Raw genomic sequence first — 18,997 nt, 5'->3', positions numbered from 1 at the left:
CTTAAAGCAGCATATAATTATAAGATGCTCCTATAACCTTCCCTGATAGCTCTTGCTCACCTCTGAATTTCTGATACACAGTTTAATCCTTCGTGAAATTTGCCTTGCTATTTTCATTATGTTTCCTTAACTGACTGTAAACTCCTAGAGTTTGTCCTATACCTAAGTAGTTAGTGTAATATCAAAACATACCAAGCACTTGATTTTAAATTGTGTTGTGAGTTTCCTACAGACATTTTTTTAAACTTGTGATTGTTTTTAATTCATTTCAGTCAGCGTTAAGTGCCCTTAATAGGGACAGCTAGATGGTGCATTGGATAGAGCACTGGCCAAGCACTGGCCTTGGATTCAGAAGGATATGAGTTCAAATGTGGCCTTAGACATTTGCCACTTACTAGCTGTGTGACCTTGGGCAAGTCACTTAACCCTGACTGATTGCCTTGCATCTAGGGCTGTCTCCAGTCATCCTGATTCATATCATCCATATGGCTCCAGGGGCAAAAATGAGACTGGTGACTTAGCACAGCATCCCATCTCTCAAATCCAATTCATGTGATTGTCATGGCTTCACCTCCCTGATGTCATAGTTTTCTTCGAAAATGAAGGACAAACATAATTATTAAGTGCCCTTGGTTTGGTTTGTCTACAGGACCCTGGATCATAGGCACTAGGGATGAAAAATATTATTCTTCTCTAATGAGATGAATCAGATATGTAGACAAATGAGTATGTTTACAAGCAGAATGTGATATGGGGGAAGGGAGAGAGCATTTTTATCTGGAGGTTATTGGAAGGAAACATAGAGGTGTGGAAATAAAGGAATAGTGGGAGCATTCTTAGCACAAGTGACTCAATTTGTCTTTTTAGACAGAGGCACCCAAGCACTTTGAGAATGTAAGCAATGTGTTCATTAATTGTGATAACCAGATATTGGACAGGACAGACTGATATGCATGTTGAAAACTCTTTGCTGGATATAAAATAACCAGGCATACTTGCCATCAGTGGTTTGCCAAATAAATGCAAACCATCTGTAAATCTGTCAGTATATCATCATATTGGCATAAATACCTTTGGGTACTGATTGGATTGCAATTACATTATCCTTAAGCAGATTGACTAGACTGCTGTAAAACCAAACCATGTTGAACCTAGGCTTCTGCTTGGGACAAACAAATATTGTAGAATTGACCAAGTTTTCTCCCTTGACTGTTGTGTGTTGATGACCCACCTTGGGACAAGCCTGAAAAGGAGATGGAGAAGCCCATGAGAGAAGTCCAAGGAGACTGACTTTGGGTCAGAGGGTCACAGTCTGGACCAGACAGATTCTGGCCCCAGCCATCACTGCTCACATCTCTAGATCCAACAGCCTGAAGTTGAGTCCCACTCCCCAGCAACCAGATCACTGACCTTGTCATCCCCTCCTCTTGTGGATTATTGAAGAAGAAGAAGGGGTCAAAGGGTTGTCCCTTTGTAACCACTGCTCGACTGGAAATCCCCATTGGCCGACCTTAGGGCAAATTAAGGGCTTTCTGTTGTGTGCATGTGGTATAAGATCCTAAAGTAAGGCTTTTCTCTCCTGATTGAAAGACTTATTTTTGTATGTATAAGTTTAACTTGGAATAAATAAAGCATCTTCTGTTTGGGCCTTCTCTAGTGCATCTTTGCTAAGTATGTAGGCTCTTTTGTTGCACAGTGCTTTGTGTACCTGGACCCTAGAAGTCCAATATCTACAGTAGAAGAATCTGTAACACTAGCATTGTAGCAGGACAGGGTTAGGAGGGAGGAAGTGTATTATGGTCAGTAAATGTGCTGCTATGGAGGGGAGAAGGCATGATGAAGTAAAGGAACCACGAACAGTGCAATTTGACTAGAACTCAAAATGCTGGAAGGGGAGTAGTATGAAATAAAGCTGGGGAAAATGTATTGCTCAGTAATTCACCTACCCTTGCATTTTGTAAAAGTTAATTGTGGAATGTTAGTAAGAAATGAGGGCTGGCCTTGTTTCTGGTGTTGCTTTGGAAAGAAATGAGTTTTCTCTCTTCTGGTGAAATAAAAATAACTGAAAAGAAAAGTTTATTTTTTTACAGTTCCCAGACTTCAAAAGAGCCCATTCAACTGATGATGCATATGTTTAACTCATGCAGACTATTCAGCTATGACAATAACTGTTGTCTGCTAAGGATGATGCTGGCTAAGACCTGGGCAATAGCTTTCAAATGGCTTCCAGTATGATTGGAGTCAAATGCAGAGTTTTTAGAAGCCCAGAGCAGAGAAGGGTGTAAAGAGGCAGGTAACCAGAAACTTTTTGATTGTGGGCAAGTCATTTGCTTTTTCTGGAACTCACCTTTTTCGTCTGTGAAATGATGAAGTTAAACTAAATCACCCCAAGGGTCCATGTCAGATCTAAATTATATAGGGCCATCTCTAGTCGTCCTGGAGTCACTTGTGGCTCCAGAGGAGAAAGTGAGACTAGTGACCTAGCACAGCACCTTTCACTCAAATCCAGTGTATGTGCTTGTTGTGATATGGTCTTCTTCGAAGATGAAAGACAGACATAAATAATACAGTGTATGCTTTTTTATAGTTCAACTTTCTTATCCTGTTTTCTAGCTTTAACAATATCTATGATTCAAGTCTTCTTAAAAAAAATTATTGCTATCTTCTGTTTTTGTTTTCCCCAGTATTCCTCTTCCCTCAATTGTCTCATAAAGTAGATTTTTTTAAGAGGAGGGGGGGAAAATAGAAAAGAACAAAAAAAATCAGTAAATTCTTCAGGACATCAAAAAAATCTGAAGAAATTCAACTTTGTGAACACTTCTGTAGAGAGGAAGTTGGGGGGGGAGAGTTGTTTTCTCATATATCTTCTTTGGAACCAAGCTTGTTCTTTGGAATCTTGCAACATTTGCTTTTTTAAAAAATTATTTTTATTTATTTCATGAAATATTCCTTAATCATATATTAAAAATTTTTAAACATTTTTTAAAATGTTAATTCCAAATTTTCTCCCTCCTTCTCCTTTCCCTCTCCTCGAGAAGGCCAGCAATTTAATATTAATTCTGCATGCAAAATTATGCAAGATATCCATTTTCGCCAAGCAGCATTCACTTTTGATTTGGGGGTGTTGTCCTTTCCATGTACATTGTGTCTTTTGTTTCTTTAGTTCTCCTGTGATTTATTTTCTTTGCCAGTTTGCTGGGTAGAAAGCAAAATTTCTGACTTTAATTTGCAGTTCTCTTATTAGTAATGTGGAGCATTCTTTCACCAGTCATCTTGATAGAAAAAAAAAAAGGCTATAGTTATTATCACTCTTTTCCTCTTCAAATGACTTTGTTTATATTTTTCATTTACTTATATATAGGTTATAAATGCATAGTAATGTAAAGCATATTTTCATATTAGTCATATGGTGAAAGAACAAACAGACAAAAAAGTTTGAAAAGTATGGTGGGGGTTTTTTTTTTAGGTTTTTGCTAGGCAATAGGGTTAAGTGGCTTGCCAAAGGCTACACAGCTAGATAATTATTAAGTGTTTGAGACTGGATTTGAACCTAGGTACTCCTGACTCCTACTGCACCACCTAGCCACCCCGAAAAGTATGTTTTGATCAGCATTTAGACTCCATCAGTTCTTTCTCTGGATATAGATAGCATTGTTTTTCTTGAGTCCCTGCCTTGGATCATTGTGTTGCTGAGAATAACCAAGTAATTCATAGTTGATCGTCGCACAGTGTTGCTGTTACTGTATACATTAATGTTCTCTTGGTTTTTCTCATTTCACTTTGCATCAGTTCCTGTAAGTCTTTCCAATTTTTCTGAAATTCACCTTGTCGTTTCTTGTGGTACAAAAGTATTCCATCACAGTCATATGCTGCATCTTGTTCAGCCATTCCAATTGATGGATGAACAGAATAATTCTAATCCTTTTCCCGCATGACAGCCCTTCAATACTTGAAGATAATTATCATGTGTCTCCTGCCATCTTCTCTTCAGGCTAAAAATACCCAATTCCTTAACCTTAAGTCTCATTGGGGTGAAAACCCTTTTCCATCCTCTCTATCTTAACAATATCTAATTTAATCTTAATAGATTTGTTTATTTTTTAAAATTAAATTCATGTTCATAACTAGAAAGCATTTATTTTTCTTTTCCTCCCACTTTTCTCACAAGTAAATAAGAAAATATCCTTTTAACAAATTAGCAAGCATGTATATCTCATTCTGCATATTAAGTCACCTTTTGGTCAGAAGTAGGTAACATACTTGTTTCATTATCAGTTCTCTGAAATCATAGTTGACCTGTGCATTGATCAGAGTTAAGTCTTTTAAAGTTAGCTATCTTTATAATATTGTTGTTACTGTATAAAATGTTCTCCTGGTTCTTTTTACTTCATTCTATATCATACAAACCTTCCTAGCTTTCCTTGAAGCCATCCCCTTTATCATTTTTTATAATACAAGTTTTCCATTACATTAACATGCCATAATTTGTTCATCCATTCCTCAGTTGCTGGTCACCCCTTTAGTTATCAATTCATTGTTTCTATACATATTTTTGTACACATTGCTCCTTTTATTCTTTTCCTCTGATGGATCTCTTTGGAGTATGGGACCCAGAAGTAGTATACCTAGGCCACAGATTATGCACAACTGACCAAATTACTTTCCAGAATGATTGGACCAATCCTCAACTCCCTTAACAGTGAGTGCTTCAGCGGGCCTGTTTCCCCTCAGTTCTTTCAACTTTTGTCATTTTCCTCTTAATCAATTTTGTGTATGATTGACACTTCTAATCTACTACATGAGCTCTCTCTCCAACTCTCTGTTAATCTGTAAATTTGAAAGGTCTGCCTTTATCTACATCATTGAAAAGCATGTGAAACAGTACAGGGCCAAGTATAGCTCACTAGGATCTCTAGTAGAAACTGTCCAAGTTTATGTGGTCAACTAGTTTTGATTTACCTAATTATAAGATCATCTAGCTCCCTGTTTTTCCACAAGAATAATTTTAGAGCTTAGTTCATCAAAAACTAAGTGCAAACTTTGTGTATGTTCCAGGTCTAGGTATTGACTGTCCAAAAACACCACAAGGAGTTAGTGTTCTGTTGGGTTCCAAAATATGCACAGACAAGTAAATACAAGGGAATTGAGAGAGGAGAAAACATTAACAAGGTAGGGAGACGAATCAGGAAAGACTTAAGTAAGCAGGCAACATTGAAGCTGTGCTTTAAAAGAAGCTAGAGGTTCAAAGAGAAGGAAAATGTAGGTGGTGTAAGTCTGAGAGGCAGCCTGAGAAAAGCTTGGAGATGGGAAATGGAATATCAAATTAAACGGTTCATGGGCCAGTTTGGACAGAACAGAGCATACATAGAGGACCAATAGGAAATGACTGTAGCATAGGCAAACTTGGGAAGACCTTTTTAGTTCAGACTGAGTCATCTATATAGTTTATCCTAGAGGTGAAAAACAATCGCTGAAGATTTTTTGAGCAACGTGTGGATGACATCTGATCTGTGGATAACAGTAAACATAAATTTCAGGTCAACCATACTAGTATTGTCTGTGAAGAGCCAGATAGTGGGTTTCATAGAGAAGTGTAAACTTTTAATAAATTAGCAGGGAGGAACCCATCACGTAGTAGACTGTACTTGGGCTGAGGGGGTGGGGACTTTGGACTTTGGGTCAGAGAAACCAAAGTTCAGATCCTCCTCCTCCTCCTGACACTCTTTAGCTTTGCCACCTCGAGCAAGTCACTTGTTGCATCGGCTTCTTCATCTGTAAAGGAGGGGGTTGGGTCTTTGAATTCCAGGCTGGGTAACTGCTAAGTCTTTGAGTTTCACTTGTGGAACTTCCAGGAATCCTAAACTGATTGTTTCAGGTCATCCCAAGACTCAGTGATAAAGCTAGGACTAGAATACAGTTCTTCTGAGTCTAATGTTACTTACAAACAGTTATGGTGAAGGCTGTAGCTCATTGCCATGTGGGGTCAGGTCTTAGGATGATTTGGCATCATTAGTGAGAAAACCCTTCACACTCTATGAGACCTCCAGAGGTCCTACAATAGATTACATGCAGACAAAATGGCAGTCACAAAGGAGTTGACTTTTCTGTGATCCCACAATATACAATTAGTGGCAGGTGAGATTTGAACCCAGATCTTACTGACTTCATGTCCAGTATTCTATCAACTTTGCAGCATGGTCTGTCCATGTCACTGTGGCTTTACTTAGGCCTACCTGCTGGCTGTCTCCCTCCAATTGACAGATATTGCTCTCCCCCGATCTCTGTCTCCTACAGTCAAAGTCTTTGCGGCCTACTATCTCGGTGAAGAAGATGGACCGTGTCCTGTGCCCAGGGGAACATGGTGAAGAGAATGGTTCGGTAATGGAACATAAAGTAATTCCTTGGCAGATCTTCCCAGTACTTTCAGATCAGCAGTCTCAGGGAGTTGAACTGGTTTTGGCATATGCAGTACCTATCCTAGACAAGAAAAAGACTTCTCGTTTGGTGAAGGAGGTATCAGCTTTATACCCACTAGAGGGCCAGCAGCATCTCAAAAGGGTCCGTGCATGCACAGATAAAGCCAGTCCTCACCCATTGGAAATGCTGATTTGTTTAGCAAGGCCTGGGAAAGAGAAAGCAGAAGGCTTACATACGCTTTCAGAGCTACTGCCCAATAAACAAGTAGACTGCTGTGGCCTAGGGGAACCATTCCTTGTTCGTGTGCCTGCTCATCCCCCTTTGACTAGGATACAGTTTGAGGAAGCCAAGTTTCATTGGCCTACAGCCTTTCATGAAGATAAGTATGTCACTAGTGCCCTCACGGGGCACCTCTTCTCAAAGGAAGAAAAGCTGAAGATGCAGACTTATATGAAACAAGCCATCTGGGCAGCACAGCAAGGAGCAGAAAAGGGGATGAAGGCAATTGGGGCTGTAGTTGTTGATCCAGTCACAGAAACTGTTCTTGCTGTAGGCCACGATTGTAGAAGTGCTTCAAATCCATTGCTACATGCCACAATGGTTTGCATAGACCTTGTTGCCCAAGGGCAGGGGAGGGGCACATATAATTTTAAATCTTTTCCTGCTTGCACTGTCTCACCACTGGGGAATGGAGAATCATCAGCCTCAAAAACTATCCGAGCTGGAACAGTACGAAAATTTGAATCCAGAGATGATGGATTACCCTATATCTGTACTGGCTATGAGCTTTATATTACAAGTGAGCCATGTGTAATGTGTGCCATGGCTCTAGTACATTCCCGGATTCAAAGGGTCTTCTATGGGATAGCATCACCTGATGGAGCCCTTGGCACCAAATATAAGATTCACACCAGACAGGACCTTAATCATCGTTTTGAGGTGTTCAGAGGTATCTTGGAGGATGCGTGTTGTTCCTTAATCAAAGATAGCTAGGTTGTTCCTTAATCAAAGATAGCTAGGCTAGCAGCCAGTCTTCCAAATAACTTTCATTTTTTTTCTCCAGTTTCTTCTCTTTTTATCATAATGCAGCCCATATTCTATCCCCATCTCTCACAGGTAGCCATGAGACTTTCCATTTCTCTTCACCAGTACTGGCTACCTTTAGATGATCCCACAAAGCCCCCTCCTTTTTTTTAATGACCTTGGTGTTTGAAACTAAAGACAAAAATTTGGCAAAGATTCAGAATATTACTTCTCATATTAAATGTCTGAATTTATTTAGACTACTTATTGCCTAATTTCACCTGGAATATGATTTGTTGCATGCTCTTCATGTGATCATGCAAATTAAGTCTGTGGCTGTCTGGATGAGTATAAACTGTATAATATTCAAAGTGGTGGCCCTTGTTGGTATGTGACTGAGATACAGGACCTCTAGCAGCATGATGAGGTGGGAGAACCGTTACTTTGGTAATCCTGGATGTGACTGTTTATGATAACCATGATTGTCATTTTTAAATTAAGTTATGGAAAACAAATCTTGAAATACCAAATAAAAATAAAAGAAGTAAATTTGAATCATTGCCAGAACTTACTAACCCTATGAAGATGAGTAAGACATTCAGTTTTCTCATGTGTAAAATGGAAAATAACAGTACTTGCATTACCTACCTCACAGGGTTGTTGTGGGGCAAACACTTTGCAGACTTTCAAGTGCCATGCAGATTTGGGTCATTATCCTTATTAGTATTGAGATTTGAGTACCATACAACAATACCTGTATTAATTGAATTTCCCATGTGTCTGGGATGAGCTGAGAATCTTCAGTAAGTGATTCAGCCATCTCCACAAAGCAGTGAGTTAGGCTGAGGAGCATTTCAAATTGGGGACTCTTTGTGGAGCATGGCTTGGGAAAATGCTTCACCAACAGCATGATGACGGAGAGAACCATTACTTTGATTCTTAAAACTCTAAAGCCCCCAGCAGTGACTATCACAATGGAGGAGGTAGTTGGCTGCTTTAACAAAACACTGGATACTGGATACTAAGTGAGAGAGTCTGATGCCAAATGCATGATCATGTGGCCATGATCGAGGCACTTCCTCACATGAAAGGATTAGACTAGTTAGATCCTTTCTAACTTTAACTTATGCTGGGCCAGTATTGTAAGCACTGGATGATGCAGGACCTAGATTGCACACATGCAGAAAGGAGAAGATTGCTGTGGAATGCAGAAACTTCAAAGATGAAGAAGGTTAAATTCAGTTCAATAAACATTAAAAAAATTTTAAAGCAAATTTTCATTGCTATTGTTTTTGTATCACATCTATTTCCTTCTGTATCCCTCCCAAAGAGTTCTCCCAGAGAGCTATTTCTTATAATAAAGAAGAAAAAGAGAAATAAAGAAAAAATATTTAAGCATCAGCAAAAATATTAATAAATAAAACCAGCCGTAATTCTGTGTTTTACACATATGATCCATCATTTGTTCAACAAAGGGGTTAAGAAACTCTTTACCCCATTAGAATGTTAGCTCTTTGAGAGCAGGTATTACCTTGTTTATCTTTGTATCCCCAGAGTTTGGGTATTTACAGAGTAAGAGCTTAAAAATACTTTTATCTCTTTTCTCACCTTTCTTGTTTGGAGCCAAGCTTGGACTTTATAATTTTGCAACATTCTTTTGTATTTATTTACTTGGTGGTTAGTGTTGCATATATTTTTTCTTGGTTCTGCTTGCTTCATTTTGAATCAGTTCATATGTCCTTTCCAGGATTTTCTGTGTTCATTTTTCATTATTTCTCACAGTATTGTAAAATTACATAATTATATTCATGTACCACATTTTCTTTAGCCATTCACCAGTAGATGGACAACTAATTCTTTACTCCTACCAAAAAAAAAAAAGGTGCTAAAAATGTTTTGGTGTATAAGGAGCATGGTGGGGGCAGAATGAGGACAGGTCATTGACATCCTTAGACCATATGCCTAGTTTTTGGAGTTTGAGGATCAAAAAGTATGAACATTCTGAATAATTTCAAATTAATTTCCAGAATGGTTTGTACCAATTTAGAGCTCCACTAACAATGCATTAGTGCATTTATTCAATGACTACATGTTAGACTGTGCTAGACATGGGGTATACAAAGACAAAAATAAAATAATTTTTGCCCTTTAGGTAGCTTACATTTTACTGGAGTGATATATCTACTGATCAGAAGATGCCAAGTAAGCACAAAAACATTTTGGTTTAGTAACAATTGGAAGGGATCAGGAAAGGCTAACATATAAACTGAGCCTTGAAAGAAGCAAAGGATTGTGAAAGGAGTGGGTTGAGAAAGAGTTCATTTAGGGCATGAAAAATAGTATGGATGTGGAGATGTGTAGGAGATTATCTCTTTGGGGGAACTGCTGAAAATTATATTTACATCCAGTTTAATATGCAAGTCCAAAACTGGCTGAGACATGGGATGTGTGGGAGTAACCTCTTCAAGGAGAAAGCACCCTCTGGTAAGATGAATCAGCAGCTATTTGGATACAGTCTTGAATCTGAAGGCAGGAAACCCTGAGTTCAAATCTCAGACATAGGTTAGCTGTGTGCCCCTGGGCAAGTCTCTTAAACTCTGTCTTAGTTTAATTATCTATAAATGTTGTGATCATAAAGTAAGATATGTCTAAGGTGTTTTGCAAATATTAATGCTCTACATAAATGTTATCGCTAACATGCTAAGATTCATATTTTTCTGCCTGCTGAAGTGTAATGTGCTCTTAGCACCTTCTAAACTTTGGTACCTCAAAAATCCATTTCTGGCTGCATGTCCTCTACAGTTTTTGTCTTTTTTTTTTTGGTATCTTCCATTGAACCTTGCACAATAGGAGATGTTTAGTAAATATTTGTCCATTTGTCCATTTATTGATGACTGAAAAAATAAGAAAATTTTAATGAGTTCTTCCATGGGAAACTGAGGTTTCTACTTCTATTACAGCTTTAAGATAAATTAGAAAAACTAAATTAGGATGATCTATGGTGATATTAGATACTTGCTTTTGTCTAACCTTGGGCAACAAGCTTGAACTAATCATCTCCTAATTGGTAGCATTATAGTGGGGGTAAAAATATATGACTTGCTTCCTCAGAGGAGAAGGCATTCTGTATTCAGTAAAGGGGTATGGAAATGAGGGGTCAGCTTATCATGGTGCAGCAACATGCATAAACTTATGGGGGCACATGAACTGTTCTGGATCAAGCCCCATTTGGAAATTGAACCACTCTTGGACAAGATTCTCAGTCTTTTGGCTCCTGAAGTTTCTTCTGACTGTCTTCCAGACTTCCATGACTCCCTTCAAATCCTGCTGAAATCCCACCTTCCCATGAACTTCCTCCAATCCATCGAGTCCTGGATGTGTTTGCATGTCATCTCCCCGTTAGACTGGAAGCTCCTTGAGGGCAGGTGCAAACTTTTGTCTTTCTTTCTTTGTATCCTCAACTTTTAGTACAGTGTCTGGCACATGTAAGCACTGTATAAATGTTTATTATTATTATTATCATTGTTATTGTTACTGTTGCTATTTTCCTCACCGATGCGTACCTTATATAATGATGTCACAGATACATTCTGTGAGTAAATCCATTCGTGATGAAACCCTGTTTTTGAATGAAATCACATAGCATCAATGGCTCTATGATCTCAATAAGATGGGGCTTTGTGATTCTTGGCTATGCCTTTCCAGAAATATCATATTCAAGAGCTTTCCAGTGTCCCAAAGGACTTCCTGCCCTAGTTCTCACATATGTCTTGTTTTGCACAAATCAACCTCTATGATGTACTATAGCCAGTATATTTTGTTGGTATCTGATCAGGATCCCTTTTGGAGTTTTCTTGGCAAAGACACTTGTGTGACTTGCCATTTCTCTCCACCTCATTTTGTATATGAGGAACCTGAAGCTAAAAGAATTAAGTGACTTGTCCAAGATCACACAATTAGTAAGTGCCCGAGGCCAGATTTGAGCTCAGGAAGATGAGTGTTCTTGATTTTAGGTCTAGTATTCTATCCATGGTGCCACCTAGCTGCCCCTGTATAAACCTATTGCATATCTTTTCCTTATTAGTGGGATAATCTGTGATTTGAATTCTTACATCATGGTGTTCCATGATGTACAGTTGTGTGGCATCCCTGGGAGAGGTACTATGTGTTTAATACCAGTATTTGTAACAGAGAACTCATTGTAAACCCTGTAACTTTTCCTTCATTCAACCCAGCCTGAATATTCCCTTCAGGTCTCAGAGTCCATCTGTAGGTTTGAATAGAAACAGTACACGAGGATCTTTGTAAGCTGAATATTAACTTAGAAAAACACATAATAACTTCATCAGGAAATGTTGAGGGGCCCCCGATCTTTGTTGCCTGTCTTAAGATAGTGGTACAAAGCGTCTAACTCATTGACCTGCCCAACTGCTTGTCAAAATGATAATTGTATCAGAAAGCCATGACTTTTGACCTTTTAAATTGAATTCCTTAAAAAAAAACCCAAACTTTATTTGAATATTGATGATTTTCTCAGTCCTCACTCTTCTTGGCCTGTCTGAAGACTTGGACTTTGTTCATCACCTTCTCCTTGAAATTCTCTTCTCTCTAGTCTTTTGAGACACCACTGTCTCCTGGTTTTCCTCCTGTCTCTCTTGACTGCTCCTTCTGTGTCTTTTTTGCTAGAATTTCATCCAAGGCTCATCTTCTGATGATAGGTGCCCCTCAGGGTTCTGTCCTAGGCCCTCTTCTCTCTCTAAACTTTTTTATCAGCTCTCATGAATCATCATCTTTGTGAGATGATATTCATCCTGCCCCACTGTCTTCACTGACTTCCAATCTTTCATCTTCAACTGCCTTTCAGACATCTCAATCTGAATATCCCAGAGACATTTAAAATGCAACCTTTCCAATACAGAACTCAGTAACTTTTCCGCCAAACAATCTTTCTTTCGTTTTCACTGGGGAAGGCAACCCCACCCCAGTCCCTCGAACTCACAACCTAGGAGTCAGCCTAGACTCTTCATGATCACCCTCCTGTTTCCAAGGCCCTGTTGAATTCCCTTTGCAACATTTCTCAAATATGCCCCCTTCTGTCCTCTGACTTTGTCCTCACTTCTAGTACCGGCCCTTATCACCTCTCCTGGCTTTTTCATGGACAAGCCCCTCTACTCTTGGCTTCAGGTATTTTCCCTGATTGTCCATGCCTGCACTGTTCTGCCTCCTCCACCCTGCCTTCCTCTAGGTCTCAGCTAACATTCTGCCTTCTACAGGTCTAGCCTTCCTGACCTCTGAATTCTAGGGCCTTCTCGTCTCCCTCTGTGAGGGCAGGGCTGTCTTTTGTCTTTTTTGTATCTCCAGTGCTTTGCATAGTGCCTGTGATATACTAATATCTTATTAGTGCTTAGTAAATGATGATTGGTTGAACTTTGTAGCTAAAAAGGCAGTTGTGCATCTCAGCAGACACCAGTTAGGGAGCTGCCATTTGTGCCTGACTCCCTCAAGGAAAAGAGGAGTTGGGAGACTGTAAGTCAGGGAAGAAATGGTTAATAGGAGGGCAGACTTAAATTCTGGAGTGTCACGTGGTTGTAGTATTGTTTGCTCATTTCTAGGAGGGAGAAAGCCTCTGGGAAGGGGAGTTGAGGCAGGTTTCGTAGAGGAAAGGGGCTTTGACTAGGGTGCTGTTGTGGACCAGAGAACAGGCATATCAGGAGCTCCCTGGGTGGGTTGGGTCTTTTTTCCAATTCTTGGGGTATCCTCCATCTCTCAAAGAGTTCATTTAGAAAGAAATTGAGTGTTTTCTGAGTACCAGGAATTGTGGAAGGTGCTCGAATTGTAGCCCATGGGTGCTGGGCGTGGACCAGATTCAATGTGGGACAGTGGGTGGGATGTGTGTTTGGATCAGCCATCCTGGGTTCAGCTTCTGCCCCTGCCATGTGTACCTCATTGAGTTTTGTCTGTTAGACAGCAGGGGGAAGTGCTGGGCTCACTTCCCTTCTAGCTTGGTCGTGTGCCAGAACATAGCTATCTGGGTTGATAGTTAGTGATGCCTTTACTGAGAGAGCAGATTGTGACCATCCCATCTTAGGGTCAGAAGCTCGGGGGAGGGGGGTAGAAACCAGGAAAAGGATTCCTTGTTTCCTTTGTTAGTTTGGGGGACTTTTTCACTTGGACACCGGCAGGGAGGTGTTTATCTGAAAAACCAATGGTATTGGTGTCTACACCAGCCGCCAGCACTGAGGCCCCCAGCCCGTGATTGTTCCTTTCGGTGGACTTTTTTGATTTTTGTCTCCTTCTTTTCCAGGTTTGTCACCCTCCTCAGCCAGCCTACCTGCTGGAGCACTGGTCACCGCCATGTCAGGTAAGAGCAGGAGTGCCCAGCCTAGGGCCTGAGGAGAAAGTAGCTAAATCGTTTGCCTTCTGTAGGGCTGGGCATTAATTCAAGGAAGATTGGGGGAGAAAGGTCCTGTGTGCTCAGCCCACGCCCTAAGTACTTAGACACAAGCAGTAGGTTTTGTAATCCGCCCTGGGGGTACTTAGAGCCCTGTCTCAGCTAGCTTCAATTCTGCCAGGGACCAGAGGTGCTTGTGGTGGTTTGGTGGGAAATCTGAACCTTAGATTGCAGCTTCTCATTTTACAGATGAGGAGACTGAGGACTAGAGGGGGAAATGGCTTGTCTAAAATTACCTGGCTCAGATGAGTCAGGGCTGAGATTGCTGCTCTGAGGATCTTGCCTTTGAAATCACCACATGGTGGCACAGGGAGTCAGCCTACTCTTTTGGCAGAAGAGAGAGAATGACCAGAGAAAGCTTTTCTGGGCATCTACAGCTTTGATTCTGAACTCTTCCTTCCTGAAAGATAAGCCAACTTGGAGCTCTGGCTCTTGCCTGGGGCTTCCTCCTTGGGTCCCCACCATTTCTGGGCTGATCCACCACTTTGATCTCCCCTGTTGCTGTTACATCCTCCTTCCTCCCTAGTGACCAAAGTCTCTCTATGATTGCTTCCTAGCTCTGGAAGATTCAACTTTGATCCACATATTACTCTCCATTTACTCTTTAAAGAAGTTTTTTGTTTTTCTCACTTAAATGTAAACAAAAATTTTTAACAGGCATTTTTTAAAATTTTTGACTTGAAAATTCTCCCTCTTTCCTTCTCCCCTCCTTGAGAAGTCAAACAATTTTATTTAGTTTATATATGTGTGGTCATGCAACACATTTCCATATTAGCCATGTTGCAAAAGAAAATGCAGACCCCAAAAATAAATAATAAATTAAGTTAAAAAAGTATACCTTGATCTCCATTTAGGTTTTGCATCAGTGCTTTCTCTGAAGATGGATAGCATTTTTTCCTTCTAAGTCCTTCTCAAATGTCTTGGATCATGGTATTGCTAAGAATAGTCCTATTTATTTTTAGTACCTTTCTACCTATAGGCCTCAGTTTTCTCATCTATTAAATGGAAACCCTATTTAATCATTGATGTTAAGGGCAAGTTATCTGTCAGGCTGTACTCACTGGGGAGGCAGGGAAAGGCCAGAATGGTCCTTGCTCTATCCTCCTTCATAGGTGATTGTGGAGAGAATACCAGCACTCCAGAAGTGAGGCAGGTTATCTTGGCTCTTTGACTCTGGTGCCTGGTGAGGATTTGCCTGATCCTGATTGGTCTTCCTGTGGTTTTCTCTTCTGTCCCATTATCCAGACTTTTGCTCCCAGAGTGGAGGATCAGCTTTGGGGTGTGTTGTTCAGTTAAAATGACCATGACATTTTCTTCTTTCTCTCTTTGCCCACCACTATTAGATGACTTGTCCAGTGCTTCGTGGTAGTTGGCAGGTGACCCAGGGCTTCTAAGGCTTGGGGAAGTCAAGCAGCACAAGCTCCAATTGGTCCCAGCAGCTGAGAAGGGCTCTGTCATCCCAGGGTTCCCCTTGACCAGTTGTTTCTGTCTTGAGTGACCCCCAAGATGTGAGAGTTCAACTTCTAGCCAGTGGTGGGGGGCAGTCCTGTGGGGCTGCCCTTGTGGTCCTTGGTTAGCTGTTGTAAGAGGTAGGCTGTATGGCAAGGCCTTTCTCTAACCTTTGGGGCGGGATATAGCATTTTATCCAACAGTTGGGAGGTTTTACAGAGTCCTGGACACATAATATCTCACGGGGTTCTCCAACATCCCTAGGAAGGAGGCACTGTGATTATTCCCATTTTACAGATGAAGAAACTGGGGCAAAGGTGAAGTGATTTACTGGGGGGGGGGGGTCACCTAGCTGACTTTCCTGCAGTTCCAGTGCTCTGTGCAGAGCCACCCCATGCCTCCCCAGAGCTTAGCTCCTGAAGACTATATCAGTCCCCAAGAGTCACCATTCAGGGATGAGACTGGGGCAGGCAGCTGAGCTCAGGGGCTGTTTTTAATGGAACCCTTTGCAGACGTTTAGACATGCTTCCTAGGGAATCAGGCCCCAGTGGCTGGTCCAGGATTTGCCATTCTGCAATTGGGAAGGCACTTTCCTCACTTGATGTTCCTTCACTAATAAAATTATAGGCCTAGACCAAAAAAATAGAAAATTTCTAGAAGTTGAAATTGGACTGGGAATAGTTTATATATAGTTCAAAAATATGACTGAACATTAGTTGTATCTCATTCTTTATTAAAATATATTACTCTTGAGTTCAGAATCTTAGTGATTTTTCTAGGCTCTAAATTTTAGCCTTTTTTTTTTTGTTTCACAGCCTGCATTATAGTACAAGAGTATATACATGCACATAGGAGCATAAATTATCAAACATTTGTTATACTAGGGATACAAAATTAGAAATGTTCATCAGAATCTAAAAGTTAAAGGAAATAGAGGTGTTAAGTCAGTTTTGAGGTATAGCATGAATCTTTGACAATCTTGCAAATACTTATTTCTCCAGCCCCTGCTTGAAGACCATCAGTAACCGGGAGCTCATTGTCTCAAAGTCATTATTAAACACCTAATTATTAGAAAAATCTTGCTCATATTTTTTTTTTTAATTTAAGGCAATGGTGTTAAGTGGCTTGCCCAAGACCACACAGCTAGGTAATAATTAATTGTCTGAGGCCATATTTGAACTCAGGTCCTCCTGACTACAGGGTCAGTGCTCTATCTACTGCACCACCTTGCTGCCCCAGAATCTTACTCATATTAAACATAAATTGACCTCCCCATACCTTCTTCATTATCCTCTAGAGTCACAGAGAAACAAGTTTGATCTCGGTCTCTCTACTCCATGATAATACTTCCCTCTTTGAAAATCTTTTCTAAGTCTTCTCTTCTCCAATGAAACACATGTTCTGGGATGACTCTCCTAGCTGCCCCCATTGAGGAGTTGGTTCCCAGCACATGGCTCTTAGGGGTCCAAGATTAGCCCCAAGTGGACAGAAAGAGGTTGGCTTTGAGTCCTCACCCACTTTGTGCATGCTATCTGTTAGTCACTCAGACCTAGTTAGCAAGGTGGCATAGTAAGAACTGAAAAATCTTTCCCTGAAGTCTGGGAGACACTTCTAGCTCAAGCTCAGAGAAAACACATGGGGAGAAGGGGTCCCTCCTGACTCCTGGAAGGAAACCTCAAGATGCTCCCTTAGGTGGGTCATAGCCTTCCTATGGCTTCTGGTAGAGTTTTGACACACTTTCCATGTGGGGACTGTCTACTCTTGACTCCTGATGCAGACACTGATGCCTGCCACCATTTCCCCAAGAGCATTGCTAGCATGGGGTTGGAAAGATGAGTTCAGACACTTGGAATCTCATAGGGTCTTCTGACCACAGACAATGGAGGCACTCTCCCCTCGCCTTCCCTAACCAGAGGTCATTCTGATTGGCTTAAACCATCATGAAGTGTCCTCACCTAACAAAGGTAATTTATAACTTCATTCTATAAATTCCTATTTCCTTTGATTGCTCAGTGATTTAGAGATCTTTCCATCATCCTGGCCATCCTTCTTTCAAGGCATTCTAATACACTAACATTCTTCCTGAAATATATGAAATTAACCCAATACACCAGATGTCATCTGACTGAGGCAGCTCACGTGGGAACTAGAATCTGCTTTCTGGACATTGGGTTTTTATTAACTTAGTATTAATTGCTTTCTTAGCATCCATTTGATCAACCTTTAAGGAGCTTAGACATGATGAGGGAAAATGCATTTAAATAGAAAATATATTACAATCATTTTAGGAGAGAGGCCATTAGCTGCTTGAGAATCATGAAGAGCCTCCTCTATGGAGTTAGCTCTTGCATTGAGCTGGGGAGAAAGCAAGGGACTCTCAAGAACTGGGAAAGAGAAAATGGTGCATTCCAGACAAGGCAAAGTCCTGAGGACAGGAGAGGAAACCCAGAAAGGGAGTCAACTCGATTGGGAGGGGCTGCAGGCCAGACATTGTGTTATATCATGGGGTACAAAAACAAAGCAAACAATTGTTGCTCTCAAGGATCTTAGGTTCTTGTCACATAGAAGCAGATAATATATACAAGATAAATATTAGGTCATTTGGAGAAGAATTCACCAACCCCAAGGAGAGTCAAGAAAGGCCTCATGGGGGCAGCTAGGTGGCACAGAGCACTGGTCCTGGAGTCAGGAGGACCTGAGTTCAAATCCAGACCCAGACATTTAATAGTTACCTAGCTGTGTGACCTTGGGCAAGACACTTAACCCCATTGCCTTAAGGGAAGAAGAAAGACCTCTTGGAGGAGGGGGCCCTTGAGTTGCTTTGAGATGAAACATCCAAGATAGGGATAAGAAGGGAATTCATTGCAGACATGATAGTGCTTGACTTTAGAGGTAGGAGGGAGCTTTCATATAGCCTTGAAGGCACTTTGTGATCAGTTCTAGACATACAAAGATGGAGTTGACACAGGTCCCATTGTTGAGGAACTTTCAGGCTTCCTTTAGGGGGTAGGGATGGGAAGGACATACACAAATAACTAATAGGAGGGAGAATGTTGTAAATGAAAGGCCAGAACTAAATGAAAGCCATGAAGGTCTTAGGAAATCTCAGTCACTTCACCCGAGATTGGGGACAAGGAGAGAAAGTCGTTAGCAAAAGGCCAAAATTTGGATGGGTGTGGTATAGGTCTGCTTTTTAAAAATTTTTTTAAAAAAATTAAGGCAAATGGGGTTAAGTGGCTTGCCCAAGGCCACACAGCTTGGCGATTAAGTGTCTGAGGTCAGATTTGAACTCAGGTCCTCCTGACTCCAGAGTCAGTGCTCTATCCACTGCATCACCTAGCTGCCTCAAGGTCTGCTTTTAATTTGAGGTTGACTCTTTGCCTGGAATTGAAACTAGCTTAGAAAAGATGAGGAGGGGCAGCTAGATGGTGCATCGGATAGAGCGCTGGTCCTGGAGTCAGGAGGACCTGAGTTCAAATCGAGCCTCAGACACTTAATAATCACCTAGCTGTGTGGCCTTGGGCAAACCACTGAACCCCATTACATTGCCAAAAAAAAAAAAAGATGAGGAGCAGCCAGGTGGGGCTGTTGTTCAATCTGGTGTTAGGAAGTCCAGAGTTTAGATCTATGACTCTGTGATGAAAGGTCTGGAAATGC

At 40.9% G+C, this 18,997-nt stretch overlaps 2 protein-coding genes across 4 annotated transcripts in view; both read left to right on the top strand.

Moving 5' to 3' along the window:
* Nucleotides 1-13,801, top strand: part of ADAT3 (adenosine deaminase tRNA specific 3) — a 34,877-nt gene extending 21,076 nt beyond the window's left edge. Inside the window, exon 2 of the mRNA XM_074204663.1 lies at nucleotides 6,295-13,801. Within this exon, the coding sequence (XP_074060764.1) occupies nucleotides 6,331-7,410 (1,080 nt within the window). The 5' untranslated portion in view covers nucleotides 6,295-6,330 and the 3' untranslated portion in view covers nucleotides 7,411-13,801. The remainder of the gene's footprint in view (nucleotides 1-6,294) is intronic.
* SCAMP4 (secretory carrier membrane protein 4) overlaps nucleotides 1-18,997 on the top strand; it is an 83,702-nt gene that overhangs the window by 21,076 nt on the left and 43,629 nt on the right. For all 3 annotated transcript variants that reach the window (XM_074204666.1, XM_074204664.1, XM_074204665.1), the window contains exon 2: nucleotides 13,745-13,801. In XM_074204666.1, coding sequence (XP_074060767.1) covers nucleotides 13,795-13,801 — 7 coding nt within the window. In that variant the 5' untranslated portion in view covers nucleotides 13,745-13,794. The remainder of the gene's footprint in view (nucleotides 1-13,744; nucleotides 13,802-18,997) is intronic.

Source organism: Macrotis lagotis, chromosome X (assembly GCF_037893015.1).
Source record: "Macrotis lagotis isolate mMagLag1 chromosome X, bilby.v1.9.chrom.fasta, whole genome shotgun sequence".
NCBI classification, from domain to species: Eukaryota; Metazoa; Chordata; class Mammalia; order Peramelemorphia; family Peramelidae; genus Macrotis; species Macrotis lagotis.
The sequence above is the reverse complement of the archived record's forward strand: the minus strand, read 5'-3'. Positions and strand labels throughout refer to the sequence as shown.